Source organism: Camelus bactrianus, chromosome 10, assembly GCF_048773025.1.
Source record: "Camelus bactrianus isolate YW-2024 breed Bactrian camel chromosome 10, ASM4877302v1, whole genome shotgun sequence".
Taxonomy (NCBI): domain Eukaryota; kingdom Metazoa; phylum Chordata; class Mammalia; order Artiodactyla; family Camelidae; genus Camelus; species Camelus bactrianus.
The window spans coordinates 10919968-10935308 of NC_133548.1; the positions used below are offsets into that span (position 1 = coordinate 10919968).

At 38.6% G+C, this 15341-nt stretch overlaps 1 protein-coding gene and 1 long non-coding RNA gene across 4 annotated transcripts in view; one reads left to right on the forward strand and one right to left on the reverse strand.

Annotated features, from left to right (window-relative positions):
- The window catches only part of LOC141578938 (uncharacterized), a 56651-nt gene that overhangs the window by 12119 nt on the left and 29191 nt on the right, over positions 1-15341 (reverse strand). The gene's annotated exons all lie outside the window — the stretch shown is intronic.
- On the forward strand, positions 8904-10913 carry LOC105070165 (olfactory receptor 5AN6-like). Its single transcript, XM_010956480.3, has one exon. It carries the CDS (start codon positions 9258-9260, stop codon positions 10218-10220), a length of 963 nt encoding a protein of 320 aa, XP_010954782.1. The 5' UTR covers positions 8904-9257; the 3' UTR covers positions 10221-10913.

Below are 15341 nucleotides of genomic sequence, written 5' to 3' on the forward strand. Positions count from 1 at the left end.
TTGCAGAGTTAGAGGAGAAGCTTTATCTCCAACTTGTAAAGATAAAAATGAGAAGAACTCTGAGGGAAAAAAAGGTGAATAAAACTGAACCTTGCATCAAGGACCAAATCAAGGAAGTCGTCATCACATCCCATGGTTATAAATTCTAAATGATTGAAGGTTATGCTCAGTAAATCTTTTAATTTGACAAAATAGTTCCTATTAAAGAAATTTAGGGAGTTAGAATGTGACTTTCACAGAGAAGCCCAAAAGACCTGAGATATCTGAAATATATATTTGATATATATATATATAAAATATATACAGAGAGAGATCTAGAAACTAATTGTGAATGTGAATATAGCTTATGGTCTGTGGAACTGACTTGAATAAGTAGATAAGAAGTCAACTATTAATCTAGAGTAAAAGAAATTTGCTTATTTGAGACTGAAAAGAATCCTTGGAACATCAGTCTTCAATGGCCAGGAAACAGATTGAGACAACTGACCAGACCCCCAAGGAAGAGACATTCTTTGACTTCCTATTCAAATGTGACCAAGGAGGATAAACATCAAAGTAAGGACTTTGCAGAAGGTGGAACTAAGTATCATGAAAAATAATGGATGGGGGCAGAATGGAAACAATGCTTAATGATGGAACAGTCTACATTCTCAGTGTGAGGATTTCTCCTAAGACATGCCTAGTAGGATTTTGGGATTGCTATGGACCAATGCATGCCGTATATCTTCTCTTCTTTTACTTCCTAAAGAGGTGTGTTTACTGCCATTATCCTATCCATATTCCACCATTGAACATTGGGTGTGTGGAAAACAGATAACTTGTTGGTTAGCCCACATGTTTCCAAGTCAAGAAGAGTAATATATTCATTATTAAGAGACTGCTAGGAATCCCTCAAAGATCCAGTCCCCATTGGAAAAGATCCTAATACAAGTATGACTGACAAGATTAGTATCTAGAATGTTAATAAACTCCTAGGAACAAAACGTGGCAAATGTCTTACTTAAAATGGGCTAAATAGATCAATAGGAATTCCATGACAAAATACAAATGATCTTGAAACATATTAAAAGATGTTAAACCTCATTAGTAGTAGAGCAACACAATTTCACACCCACTATTTAGGTAAAAACTGAGAAGTAGGACAATATCAAGTGTTGATTTGACCATGTAGTAATACAGACTTCATCTTCTGCTGATGAGTGTGTACACTGGCATATCTACTTTAAAAAGTTGCTTTTCACTGTACAGCAGATACAAATACAGTATACAAATACAGTGGGCCAATGATGGTAGCAAAGGAAAATCCTCCCCGTGGTCAGAGTTCCAAGAAGCATGCTTGGTTGTCCAATTTGCACTGAGGGAGAAGGCATTTGAGTTAAGGATATACATGGACTCCTAATCAGTGCCAGGTAGCTTGACTGGCTGGTCAGGAGCCTGGAAGGAGCAAGACTGGAAGAATGGAGACAAAAACATCCAGCAAAGAAGTATGTGGATGGACCTATGGAAATGGATACAAACACATGGATATTTGTCTCACATGTTAATGCCCACCAGAGAGCATCCATTGCAGTGGAAGTTCTCAACACTTCGATAGACAGCAATAGCATAGATATCATCCAGCCTCTCTCCTTGTAAACTCCAATTCATGGCCACCATGGACAGAAAGTGAGCATGATGGAAAGGTTGAAGGCAATGCTCAAGCTCCTTCTCATCAAGGCCAAACTACTGATCTGACTGAGTATTCAGTGTGCTAGCAGATAAGTCAAACCTGAGCCCTTTGAAGGGTACCACGACTCAAGTATTACAGCCAACCATGTGGTAGTGGGTGTATTATAGTGAACTCTACCACCCTGGAGGGGATAGTGATTTACACTTCCTTGAGACACATACTATTGACACAGGTCTGCCTTCCATGCCTGCAATGTCTGTGCCAGTACCACCATCTGAGCTCTTACAGAACACCTAATCTATCCCATATGAAATTGACCTGGCTCAAGGGACACAGTTTGTGGCAGAGGAGGTGGCCAATGGGAGTATAACCATGAGATCCAGGGATTTTATATTGTATGTAATTATGTAGAAGTATCTGGGTTAATAGCTGAATTGAGGTGTCAGAGGAAAAGACCTGTTGAGGCACTATCTTCCAGGAAGCTGCATGTCCACCACACAAGCACATAATATGTGGTGCCTTCTCCCAGTGGCTTGGCTGTAATGACTTCCTGAACCAAAGAATGAAAACAAGATTTCACCCTTTCACTGTCATTTCCAGTGAGACACTTCTGTGATTTGTGCTTTTTTCCCCCCATAAACTTAGGCCCTCCCTACCAAGTTGGAAGTTGGGAAAACACCTCCATCAGAGGACAGAGAAGGAGTCCAATGAGCTGAGACTTTCCTCTGATGCTGGTAGACCAGCAGGCAAAGAAAGAATTTACTGCATAGTGGGGATAGTTGACCTGAATATCATGAGGAGTTAAGGTTTCTGCTTCACAACAGGGGCTGGAAGGAGTATTTCTGGAACTCAGGGGATTCACTGGGGCATCTTCTATGCCTGGGAGAACAGTGAATAGGCAATTATAGCAACCAAGAACTGTGAATAGCAAGGCAACCAGAAGAGCTCAGACTCTTCAGGGATGTAAGTGTGGGGTAACCCTCTAGACAGGCAACCTAGACCAGCTGAAATAATGGCTAAGAGTGAGGGAAACCTGAAATCAGTGGTAGAGGGATGAGATTAATCAGCTGGGACCTCAGATCTAAATGCTTTGGCAAGGACAGAACTTGCTTTAGTAACCCTATTGATTGTATCTCCCCTCTTGGGAGGAAATGAGGGCATCTAGTTCCTGCAGAAATGAAGCCTCCATATTGTAGTATTGGAACTGGGTACGATCATAAGGCACGAACAAAGCTGAGTGGTGCAAAGGGTTATCTGTATTAGATGCTTCACTTCTTCAGATCCTCTTGGCTGCACCCGTTTCTGGAGCTTTTTGTTATAGACCCAGTTGTGGCTGTTACAACCAATCTGCAAGGCCTCTAACCCACTTCACTTGGGCACGATAGTATCTTGCCTCATGCTCACTCCCTCCTCCACACAAAATATTAACTGTGTCTTTGACCTAGGAAAGAAAAAGCCACCTGCTCTTTTCATTTCCTGTTTTCTTGTTCTGTTATTTGAATAGGTAGGTACACATTCTCTAACATGAGCCATCTCATCCCATTGTAGTGGACAATGATAGGGTAAGGAGAGAGAAAAACCATCATTCACATGAAAGTTACACAAGTTTAAAACAAGAAGTTATATTTAAATAATCAGAATAAACTCCAGTGAAATTTACTTACTGGAGAGGAAAATAGAAGCAGAGAAAAGCTTTTAAAAATCCACTGAGCTGGCATGTAACAACCAGGATGAATCTGTAAGACCACTTCTCATGGCTTCCCATAAGTACTCAGAAATGGGAGCCAGGTGAAGCACTGGATGTATGAAGCGACACAGGATGGATATTCGTGCCTTCCAAATCTGGATATTAAAAACAAATGGGCAATATTACCTATGTGGTAGTCTTGCTGAAACCATCAAAGCTGAGTCATATGAAGCCCCTATATCCAACTGCAAATTTACATGAAATACAGAAGATGGAAAAACACATTAATTCATACTATGGGGAGTCGATTAGCAAACTGCAGACTGTGAGAAGTTCCAAAGGAAAAACATAAATTTCAGAGAGAGAGAGAGAGAGGGAGCAAGCAAGCAAGCTACAGAGACAGAACCACAGACACACACACACACACACACACACACACACACATAGAGCACATTAAAAAAGGCCAAAACTCATGTTAACCTTTAGGTATGTACACTTCAGTGATAAAATTATAAAGAAAAATCAAGAGATTATTAAATCAGAATAGTGGCTACCTGTAGGTGGGAAGGAAGGGGGTATGATTGGGATAGAGCATGTAGGAGACTTTTGAGGTAGGTAGTAAGAGTGCTGTCTTCTCACATGGGTGGTAGCTACAAGGGTGTTCTCATGTAATTCCTTAAGCTGTTTATTTTTATGTTGTTTTCTGTATTTGATTATTTTTAACAATAAGGTTAATTTTTTAAATAAAAAGCAAGTATAATATGATGTTATAGTTAAGATTAGTGAGATCAGGACTATCTGGGTTGCATTTATATTATAAAAGATAAATAAAACAAAATATAAGGTAAAGAGCCAATATAGCAAGAAAACCATTAACTAAATTAAAAATTTTAATAGTATAGTATGCAAACATTAAAATAGAATTTACCAAGTTTTAAAAACATGAAAGTAGTATTTTATAACAAAGGCTGAATAGGGAATTGTACATATACCATGATCTCAATTTTTGTAAAAGTATGAACAGAAGAAAAAGGAAAAATTGTAACAGACAGGAACAAATATGACTCCAAATTAAATATAGTCCTTTAGCTCTAACCATTGTGCTCTCTTGCCTGTGCTCAGTCATGCTCTCTCTGCACCTTTGTAAAGGAATGTTGCCTTTAGCCTGAAATATACATAATAGCCCCTTCTCAAAGCTCTGCCTCTCGTGCTTGACTTTTGAAGGTATAACACTTTTCATTCACATACAGATAAAAAGTTGCAGAACAGAGAATAACATTTTGGAGGTTTACAGAAATTCCTTAAGCATTTTGCAGCAGCTAGTTATGCCCCCTCCTTTTTTACTATAAAAGAATCCTGAATTCTAACTCAGGTACGATGGTTCTTTGGATCAGTAGTCTGCCATCTTGGTCTGCTGACTTTCCAAATAAAGTCACTATTCCTTGCCCCAACAACTCATCTCTCAATTTATTGGCCTGTTGTGTTGGGAGGAGTATGAGCTTGGACTTGGTAACAAAATCACAACAATTATAATGTTAGCAGTAGTAGGATTTCTAACATTTGCTGAGTGCTTCCAAATACTGTACAGGTATTATTTAAGTTCATTACAACTCTTTTAGGTAGTGGTTTTATTATCACATCTGTTTTATTATTTTTTAAAATTAAAGTATAGTCAGTTACAATGTGTCAATTTCTGGTATACAGCACAATATTCCAGTCATGCAAGTGCACACATATATTCATTTTCATATTCTTCCATTTTATTGATTAAGTAACTGAAGCACAGTGAGATTAAGTAAAAGAACCAAGGTCACAGAGCTGGTAAGTAATTAAATCTGAATTCAACCCAAGCAAGTCCATCCAGAGACCAAAACCACATAATCACCAAAACCACAATGGATGACTATTCTGATAAAGACTTCAAATGTTGGGTGACCATACAACCTGGTTCACTGTACAACTTGGTTTGCCTGGGACAATCCTGCTCTATGCTTGTTGTCCTGATCTCATTATTAATAACTCCTTTTCATGACCAAAATTATCCAGTTTTGATAATAAATGCTATGATCACTCTGCATTGAGAGTCCCTCCCAGTTCTCATGGTTCTAAAAGTCTGGAAGGGAAACTTGGAAATTGATTCAACAAGGTGGTGAGGTTCACATGATAATGTGGAGAAATGGAATCAACTGGGAACATTTCTCTGTTTCACCATCCATCACTCTAGAGCATAATTAACCAAAAAGTTGCCTTCTGTTAATTGCCTCCTCTCTCCCTACATTGGACCCCAAGGAAACATTTAAGAGAAAATCTTGAGTTGGAAGCACCTCTTGTACAGCGATGGCTAGCAGGATCCATGGCTGAAAGCCCAGAGTGTAGGGGAAGTTAATCCTTAATGCTCATATTATGTTTGTGTCCTCTAACTCCTGAAAGAACCCTACGTACATCTGGACATCCAGAGTTCAGATACAGGTCCAGGAAAAGGCTGCCATGGCAGCAGTGCCTCTCGGATTTTACCAAGACACACCTGTCAGAATATATATGAGACAATCTGGGTGAGTAAAATAAGAATGGGACAATTTGGCTTTCTTTTTCTTCTTGCAACCCTATGCACTCAGCTCAGGGACCTCATACATCTAGGTTCAATGACTATTTTTACTTTTTAATTTTCTCACAATAACCATGTTCTCTCTTTTCTGTCTCAATGGAATTATTTGAACTTTAACAGAAATCAAGGTATTTGAGCCTAAAGGAAAACATCCAACATGGAATTTCAGATATTAGCAAGTAGAAAGAGTGAGGAATGGAAGACATGGAGGTTTTCTGATAGCTCACAATCTGGGCCCAGGAACCCCAGATTTTCACTACCAAATAATCTCATTTTTCCCCTGTAAAAGATTTTTAGTTAGCAAATACCTTTAGCATATAATAGTTACTGTTATTCATTATTAGTATAACATTTCGAGAGCTTACTATGTGACCAGTACTCTATTATATACTTTATATACTATACTTAAATAAGTCTTCACAAAAGCCCTGTTAAGTGATAATTCTTCTCTTACAGATGATGAAATGGAGGCACACAGAGACGAAGTGATTTGCCAAAAATCATCAAGTTGGTAAATGGTGGAAGCAAACATACTCTGCTTCTCAGTAGTTAATTTCTCATTTATATTCAACAGAGATAGTTGAAACTTTAGCTTAGTTTGAAATAGAATAGCCAGGAGGAGTTGATGTAATTTTACTCCAAGGCAATTTAATGGTGTTATTTTACATAAAAAGACAATTTTAATAGCTTCATGAAATATTAAAAATTGTCACTGCCATCTTTGCAGACCTGCTGCTGTCTTTGCAGAAGGATTTTAAACATTATAATAGTTGATGTGAGAGGTGACTTGCTTTAGCTACACTTGATACTGGGCCAATGTGACCTTTAATTCTACGTACTTTTTAAAAACAATTGTTTATACTCTAGCAACAAAAGCTCATTTAACATGTTTATTATTTAGAGCAGTGGTTCTCAAAGTGTGCTGTTGGAACCAGTGGCATCAGAATCACCCGAGAAGTTGTCAGAAATGCAAACTGTCAGATGCCACTCAGACCAACCATGTCAGAAATTCTTGGAGACAGAGCCCAGAAGCCTGTGTATTAATAAGCCTTCAGGATGATTCTTATGGACACTGAACTGTGACTACACGTTGAAATCATTTGTTGAGTCTTAGCAAATACTGATGTCTGGCCCCCAGCCCCAGAGAGGCTGATTTAATCAGTTTGATCACTGTTGCTTTAAAAAGTGCACCAGGTCATTCTAACATACAGCCATGGTTGAGAAGCTCTGCTATAGGGGGATAATTTTCGGGCTGTGATGACTGAGCTGCAGAAAGGCTAGAGAGAAACCTGTGTAGGAAATTCCCTCCTCTGCTCCCATACTGCAACAGTATAGGAAGGCAAGATGTTGAAGAGTCCAGTTGGATGAATTTTAGGAACTTCCGCAGATTCAAGACAACAGGCAAAATGCAGGGGCTCCTATCACTAATTTGTCTACTTTTCATTTTCTCCATCTCCCCCAAACTGTAGAAATGGGTATCTCATATAAGACTACTCATGAATTTTTCAGTTATGATCTGGGCATAGGTTTGTAGTAGGTTGAGGAACGAAGATGTAAACTTAAAAGAATTTTATTTATTGCATTTTCTCTTTTATTTACTTACTGTATCTACACAAGGCTAAGATTTTAAGTAAAGTGTTATTTACAATCAAATTATTTTCCCCATTCTTTTTTTTGGGTTGTTTACCTTCACCTTCCGATAGATTTTTTTTGAGAAGAGCTAATGGGCACAGGTGCCCTCTGAGTTCTCGCATGTTTAAAAATGCATATAAATTTGCTTTCATTCTTGAAGGACAGTTGAGTGGGCACCAAATTTGGGGCATCACACTTTCTTTGTCCCCAAACTTTGCAAACATCACTTTTCTCTCTTCCACTGTTGAATCTTGTTATCAAGTATGAGGCTGGGCTGTTATCTGCCCCCTAGGTAACTCGATATTTTTCTGATTTTCTTGTATCACTTTGAAATTCTTTATACTTAATTAAAATATTTTTGTTCTTTCCTAACTGTCTAAGAATTATGGTCAGACCATTTGTTTTCAGTTTTTCATCTTTTATATGCATCTAAGACACCTATATTTCTCTAAGCACATCTTTAGTTAAATCCACAAGACTTGTTAAATGTCTTCACCAAAAAAAAAGAAATGGCAATTATATGATATGATAGAGATGCTGGCTAAAGCTATAATGGTGATCATATTGCAATATATAAATGTGTCAAATCAACACATTCTATACCTTAAACTTATACAATGTTACATGTCAACTATACTTCAATTAAAAAGTCCACAGGATTTGATAAATAGCATTTTTCATTACATTTAAGTTACAAATATTTTAAAATTTTCATTACAATTTGTTATTTGACTTCTGAATAGTTTAGAAATATGTAATTTGTCTCTAGTTGTGATATTTCTCCATGTGTTACTGATTTAAAATTTAATCAAACTGTAGTCAGAGCGTGTTATCTGCATGACAAACCCTTTAAAATTTACACTTTAAAAATTTACCGCAAACCAAATGAATGCTTTAAAACTATATTAGAAAGATACGCCCTGCTCACTCCACTTCATATAATACTTTATGCACAGCAGGCACTGTACTTAACAGACCTAATTTAACTTCAAATAAACCTTATGAGATAGATTCTATTATAATTATTTTTCTGTTTTTTAGATGAAGTAATGTAGGTAAAAAGATAACAGACAACCTTTTTAGAGTCATGAAGCTTACAGATAGCAGAGCTACCTTCAAAAATAGCTAGGTGGCATCTAAGGCCATGCTGTTAGTCACTAAGCTATATGCAGGAGTTAAAATCCCGTTAAGAATGTCCTAAAATTTCCCAAGTATCTTTTTCTATTCTTTTTTTTTTTTTTTTTTTTTGGTGAAGGTGATTAAGTTTATTTGTTTATTTTGAATGGAGGTACTGGGGATTGAACTCAGGACCTTGTGCACGCTTAAGCACGTGCTCTACTGCTGAGCTATACCCTCCTGCCCCTCAAGTATCTTTTAAGAAGGGCTTTCCAAATGTTATTTTACTTTCTTTTGTCTTTGTAAGAGGTTGATGGGTTAATAATGAAAAGTGTTAACTATCCTCTTTTATATGTGGGAAAATTGACAGGGAGAACCATTGTTTAGGGGCAAAGTTAACCAGTTATTTCTTCTAAAATGGCTCAATCTCTCTCTTGATTCTGTGTTCAGCATGCATAAAAGCAATTTATTCTAATAGAAACTGGGGTAACAATTGACTTAGAGATTTATTCTCTTCTTTCCCTACAGACCCTAGGATCATCAATGCAATGGCTGGGGGAAGGAACAGCACAGCAATTACAAAGTTTATTCTCTTGGGATTCTCTGAATTTCCAAAGCTCACCATTGTAGTCTTTTCAGTATTCCTAGGGATCTACCTCATGACGGTGTCCTGGAACATGGGCCTCATCACCCTTATTAGGATGGACTCCCATTTGCACACACCTATGTACTTTTTCCTCAGTAACCTGTCTTTGCTGGACATCTGCTATGTTTCGACTGTAGCCCCCAGGATGCTCTTGGACTTCTTCAAGAAGCATAAATCAATCTCCTTTATGGGGTGCACCATGCAATACTTCTTTTTCTCTAGCCTGGGTCTGACTGAGTGCTGTCTCCTGGCAGCCATGGCCTACGATCGCTATGCTGCCATTTGTAACCCTCTGCTCTACACAGCCTTCATGTCCCCCACCCTCTGTGTGCAGACGGTGGTTGGAGCCTATATAACTGGTATCTTTGGCTCCTTAATCCAACTGTGTGCTTTACTTCGGCTCGACTTCTGTGGACCAAATGTTATCAACCACTTCTTCTGTGACCTGCCTCAATTATTAGTCCTCTCCTGCTCTGACACCTTTTTCCTACAAGTCATAAAGTTTGTGATAGCAGTGGTTTTTGGTGTGGCATCCCTCTTAATCATCATGATATCTTACGGTTATATCATCGCCACCATCTTGAAGATCAGCTCAATTGAAGGCCGGTCCAAGGCCTTCAACACCTGTGCTTCTCACCTGACAGCAGTGACCCTTTTCTTTGGATCAGGACTCTTTGTCTATATGCACCCCAGCATTGATAATTCTCTGAGCTACGACAAGATGACATCAGTCTTCTACACTGTGGTGATCCCCATGCTGAATCCTTTGATTTACAGCCTGAGAAACAAGGAAATCAAAGATGCCCTTAAGAGGTGTAAGAAGAGGATGTTTTCCCATTGTCACAGTTACTTAAAGATCTGGTAGGCTAGTGACCCTGTTGACTAGAATTTTCTAGACTTTGCAAGGAAAATGCATTTAACATTATTCAACATATCTGATGCTCTGGCAGGATTGCAAGTGAGTCAGTCCATCTAAACCCAAGACTGGCTCAGTGCCACGCAAATCCAGTGGCTTCTTTGCGTCTCAACAGTTGACTCTCATATCTTACACCAGCAATGACTTCACAAAGCAGTTAATATATTAATATTTATATCAACATAACCTTCAACTTTTCAGTATTTGACTCTTACATATCTTTTCAGAATTTCTGACTGCAGGCTGGAGAGAATGAGACTGAATACAAGGTCAGTAAGTGATCTTTCTCGTACACAACATCACAAGAGGAACAATGACCACTTTGTCCCAGACTTCAAACTCTCTGGGTGTCCAGGCAAATTCCAGTTGATAGAGGTAGGGACGTGGAGAGAAGCCTAACTTTAGACTTTGACATAACTTCCTTGCCAAGGAAATCTGCCGTAGAGAGTTTGGTCTAGAGTTTGTTTTCTAGGTTTCTGTTTTCAGAACTCAACATCAGTAGGTGAATAGAATGAACAGGGGATTTCTATGATACTACCTTGACCAGGAAGAGCTAAAAAATACAAAGGAAGGAAGTGATCCTTTGGATTCTGAAATATAATAGAAAGATTACATTTTGCTTTCACAGACTGAAAAGCAGAGATGTACTCACCACTGCAAAATAACTAAAGACATTGGACAACATACTTTTTAGGGAATTTTTTTGCATACCTTTCTGATCAGGCAAGAAAAGAAGAGAAATCTCCAACATCCAACTATAAAGAAAGTGGGTGGGTATAGCTCAGTGGTAGGATGCAAGCTTAGCATATGTGAGGTCCTGGGTTCAATCCTCAGTATCTCCATCAAAAATATGTATATATATAAAGAAAAATCAAGAATTCTGAGAGTAAAGGCAGCTCTGAAGATGACTTTCACATTGGGGGAAATCTGCTGAACTCTGGTAATATTGTGCCTGTATTTCAACAAGCACGTGAAGCTTAGGGAGAGGGAGACCAAGCCTGGAGCCGCCTGAGACTTCGACAGGAGACCCAGACATGTATATACATGAGAGTCCAGTGGACTTGACTTTGGTGTGAGAAGAAATTAAGGGGAAAAAATTCTATTTCACAGAAAGGAAATCTTAAAACTCTTTCAGGCTTCATGCTGGGTATGTGGAAAAGTAAACTGACAATTTGTAACCATACACCCTAATGGAGGTTTGTAGTCTGAATTCACACAACCTGTTTAGTTAAGTGTCTCTTGGGTGAAAATTAATTTTAAAGCAGTCAGAGGTTGGTAGTACCCTTGAGCACCAACCAAAAGCAAATGCAAATCCTCTCTTTAGATTCTTAAGATAAAATCTTAAACCCAAGCTCAAATAATTCTCCCAAATAACTTTCTAAAGAAAACCAGGTTACACCAATCTCCAAACACACACAAAAAGAAGACCTTATGGGCAAAAGGCAGGAAGTTATGGACATGTCAAACCTAGAGAAAAAGTCAGGAATGGCAACTGTCTTAATACAAACATAAATTAGGTGTGACTGATAAGGTCAAAAATAAGAAGGAGAATTGAAAATATCTTTAAAGATCAGGAGAATGAAGTTTACTGAAGATTTCTGTGTCTGGCAGAGTGATGAATTATGTATTGTACCTAAATGACCCCCATCACTGAAGCAACTGAAATGCTGAATCTGAAATAAAATCATCTTTTAAAAGAATTTCAGTTAGTTTAATGAAAAGGAAGAAGAAGCTAAACCCTAAGATGAAATGAAAAGTAAGCAAGCACTAAACATGGCTTTCACTTGGAGAGTCCTGCCGAACGCTGGAGACCCTGAGCTTCTGCTATGTTGGCCGAATGGGTGGTGAAGCCTCAGAGGACAAGACTCAGGACATGCTGTCGGTGAACTGGAAGGCTATGTCCCCAGTGCATATGAGCAAGAACTCCCACATATGATGTTCAAGAACAAAAAGAGCAGTTCATAGCGAAAAAAAATTTTAAAGCACAAACCTATGTACGGAGCCAAACCCCCAGAATTGAGATCCAGCCAGGGGAAACATAGTCCCTATGAACAGACCTGCAAAATCTTCAGATATTGGAATTATCAGTAAAGAGGATAATGCAGTTAGGGCTAGCTATGGTGAAACACAGATTAAATCTCCCCTCAAAAGAGATACTCCTTCCTCAAAGGAGAAATTCTGAGAGGAGGTCAGAGACCTGGTGACTCAGAGCACTGAAAACTGGGGAAATCAAAAGGAAGAAGCTTCCAGGGGGAGGATGTAGCTCAGTGGTGAAAGCATGCTTACCATGTAAGAAGTCCTGGGTTCAATCCGCAGTACCTCCATTTAAAAAAATAAGGAAGAGGCTTTGCCACTTGCCACAACATGGATGGAACATGAGGGCACTGTGCTAAGCAAGTAAATCAGACAGAGAAAGACAGATACATATGATCCCACTTTTATGTGGAATCTAAAATCAATCCCATAGATACAGAGAACAGATCAGTGATTGCCAGAGACAGGAGTGGGAAGTAGGCAAATGAGTGAAGGGAATCAAAAGGTACAATCTTCCAGTTATAAAATAAGTAAGTCATGGTGACATAATGTAACTATATTTGATAATACCACACTGTGCATTTGAAAGTATTGCAGAGAATAAATCTTGAAAGTTCTCATCACAAGAAGAAAAATCTATAACCATGTGTGGTGATGTGTGTTAACTAGACTTGTGGTGAGCACTTCACAGTATATACAAATATTGAATCATTATGTTGTACTGCTGAAATATCCGCACAATATAATGTTATATATCAATTATATTCCCCCAAAAAAATCAAAGAGAAGAGACTTGGAATATCCATGCAGTGGAATATTATTTGGCCATAAAAAGGAGTGAAGTACTGACATGTGCTCCAATATGGGTGAACCTTGAAAACACCATGCCAGGTGAAAGAAGCAGTCACAAAGGACCACATATTGTATGATTCCATTTTAATGAAATCAGCAGAATAGGCAGATCTATACAGACAGAAAGTAGATCAGTGGTTGCCTAGGGATGTGGGCAGGAAAGGGGGTGGAGAGGAATGGGGAATGACTAGATGCTAATGAATATGGATGAAAATATTTGATGAAAATATTCTGAAATTAGATTGTGGTAATGGCTGAAAAGCTCTGAATAAACTGAAAGTCACTGAATGGCACACTTTAAATGGATGAATTTTATAATACGTGAAGCATATCTCAATAAAACTTTTTTTTTTTTTTAGCTTTTTAAAAAAAGAGGATGGAAAGTGCACAAGACCAAAGGCGGCATTCTTGGGAAGGCACCATTTCTGTGGTGGGTATTCCTTGAGGATTTGGTAATAAAAAAGTGAAAGGAAGTGAGCCAGGGAAATGAAAGGTCCTAAGAAAATGTTAAAAATCAAGCAGAATACTAACCCATCTCTGTTCTTGAGTAAAGTCACTACACAAATGAAACAGCCCTTCTCTATACCAGCAGAAGAGGACACGCAAACTACACAACCTAGTAACTGTTCAAACCCCATTCCTTGTTTGATCCCTACACAGACCTCAGGCCCTGGAAGAACAATGATTGATCAATGCTTCCGGGATCTAGCAAGTTCCCCACCCGTTGTGCTGTGGCATGGTCCAGATATATCATTCACCAGTGGGACATATACTGAACAACTCAATGTTCTTGGGCAGAACTGAGCCAAATGAAGAATTAAGGAGGAAGAAGGGGGTAGCCTTTTTGGTCAGAAGTAGAAATGAAGAGATTCACCATAGGTTTCCTTGCAATAGCCATTTCTCTGTAATATGCATTTAAAATATGGCTTGACTTGTATAGTTTACTTACATGTAGATTGTCAGGAATGTATTGCATGGTTATAAAAATGACCAAATTCACCAATGACTATGAAGAGGCAAGTAAAATGAAACAAAGTCTTATATAAGTATGATACATCTCTTACAATGAGACACCAAAATGTGATATCCTGTTAGACTTTCATTAACCAGCAGAGGGACATCCATTGCAAGACTCTACAGTAACTGAGACCTAAGACAAGGAGGGCAAGTGGATGGATCTGACTAGTGGTAGTGATGATGCTGACTTTACTATGTGTAACTCTTCACAGTTTGTGTCCACAAACATTTGGTCTTCACGACAGCTTGGCTATGAGCCCCTCATTTTACAGCTGGGGAGGCAGGCCTCAGCTCACAGTTGCAGAGGTGACCTAGCAAACAAGCAGCAGATGAGGGACAAGGAATGCATGTGTACCTGCATCCCTCATGGGGACAGAATGTTAGCACCTCTTTCACAGTGCTCCAAACAAGATTCTCTTTCCCCTCAATAGTTGCCACTTTAGCTAGAATTGCTCCTTCAAATATCTTGGCATGCACATCTGAGAGAGGCTAAATACATCCACTTCTCTTTGTGCGTAGGAGATATGAATGCTTATCTTCAATACTTCTCTTTCCCCCAAGGGTTCACAACCTCTTAGTTCATTTTACCTTTGGATGAGGATAACAAAAGCCTCACTATAAAAAAATTCTTCCTTGAACTAAGCCATAAAGTCTTTCCAAGTAACTTTGAGCTGTTACTTCTTATCTGCAAAAGAGACGTTAATATATCCTCCCTCCCTACTTCATAAGATGCAGGAAAAGGTGACATTCCACTTGAAAGGTGGGTGGAGCTAAAAAAATACCCCAGTATCTTCTCTTACCCTGTTCAGGAGGAAGACAGTAAGCAGAGCACCCAGCCACACTGTGTTCAGACTTCTGACCTACAGAACTTTATGGCTGCTAAATTTGTGTTAATTCATTATGCAACAATAGGAAATGAATATCCTCATTTACACTTTAGTTTGCTTCTCTGTAAAACTACCACCTCTGAACTTTGCAATTGATATTCTGATGAAGCTTAAAAAGCTTCTTTGTAGAAAAACTGTCCTATTAAATTCAGGAAACAGCCGCTGAACATCTACTTGATGCCAGACACTGGAATACAAAGGTAAATCAGAAGTTGAAACCCTAGTAAGACCTCAAAGAGAAATCACACAAGTAAGCACATAACTATCATCAGAGTCAGAA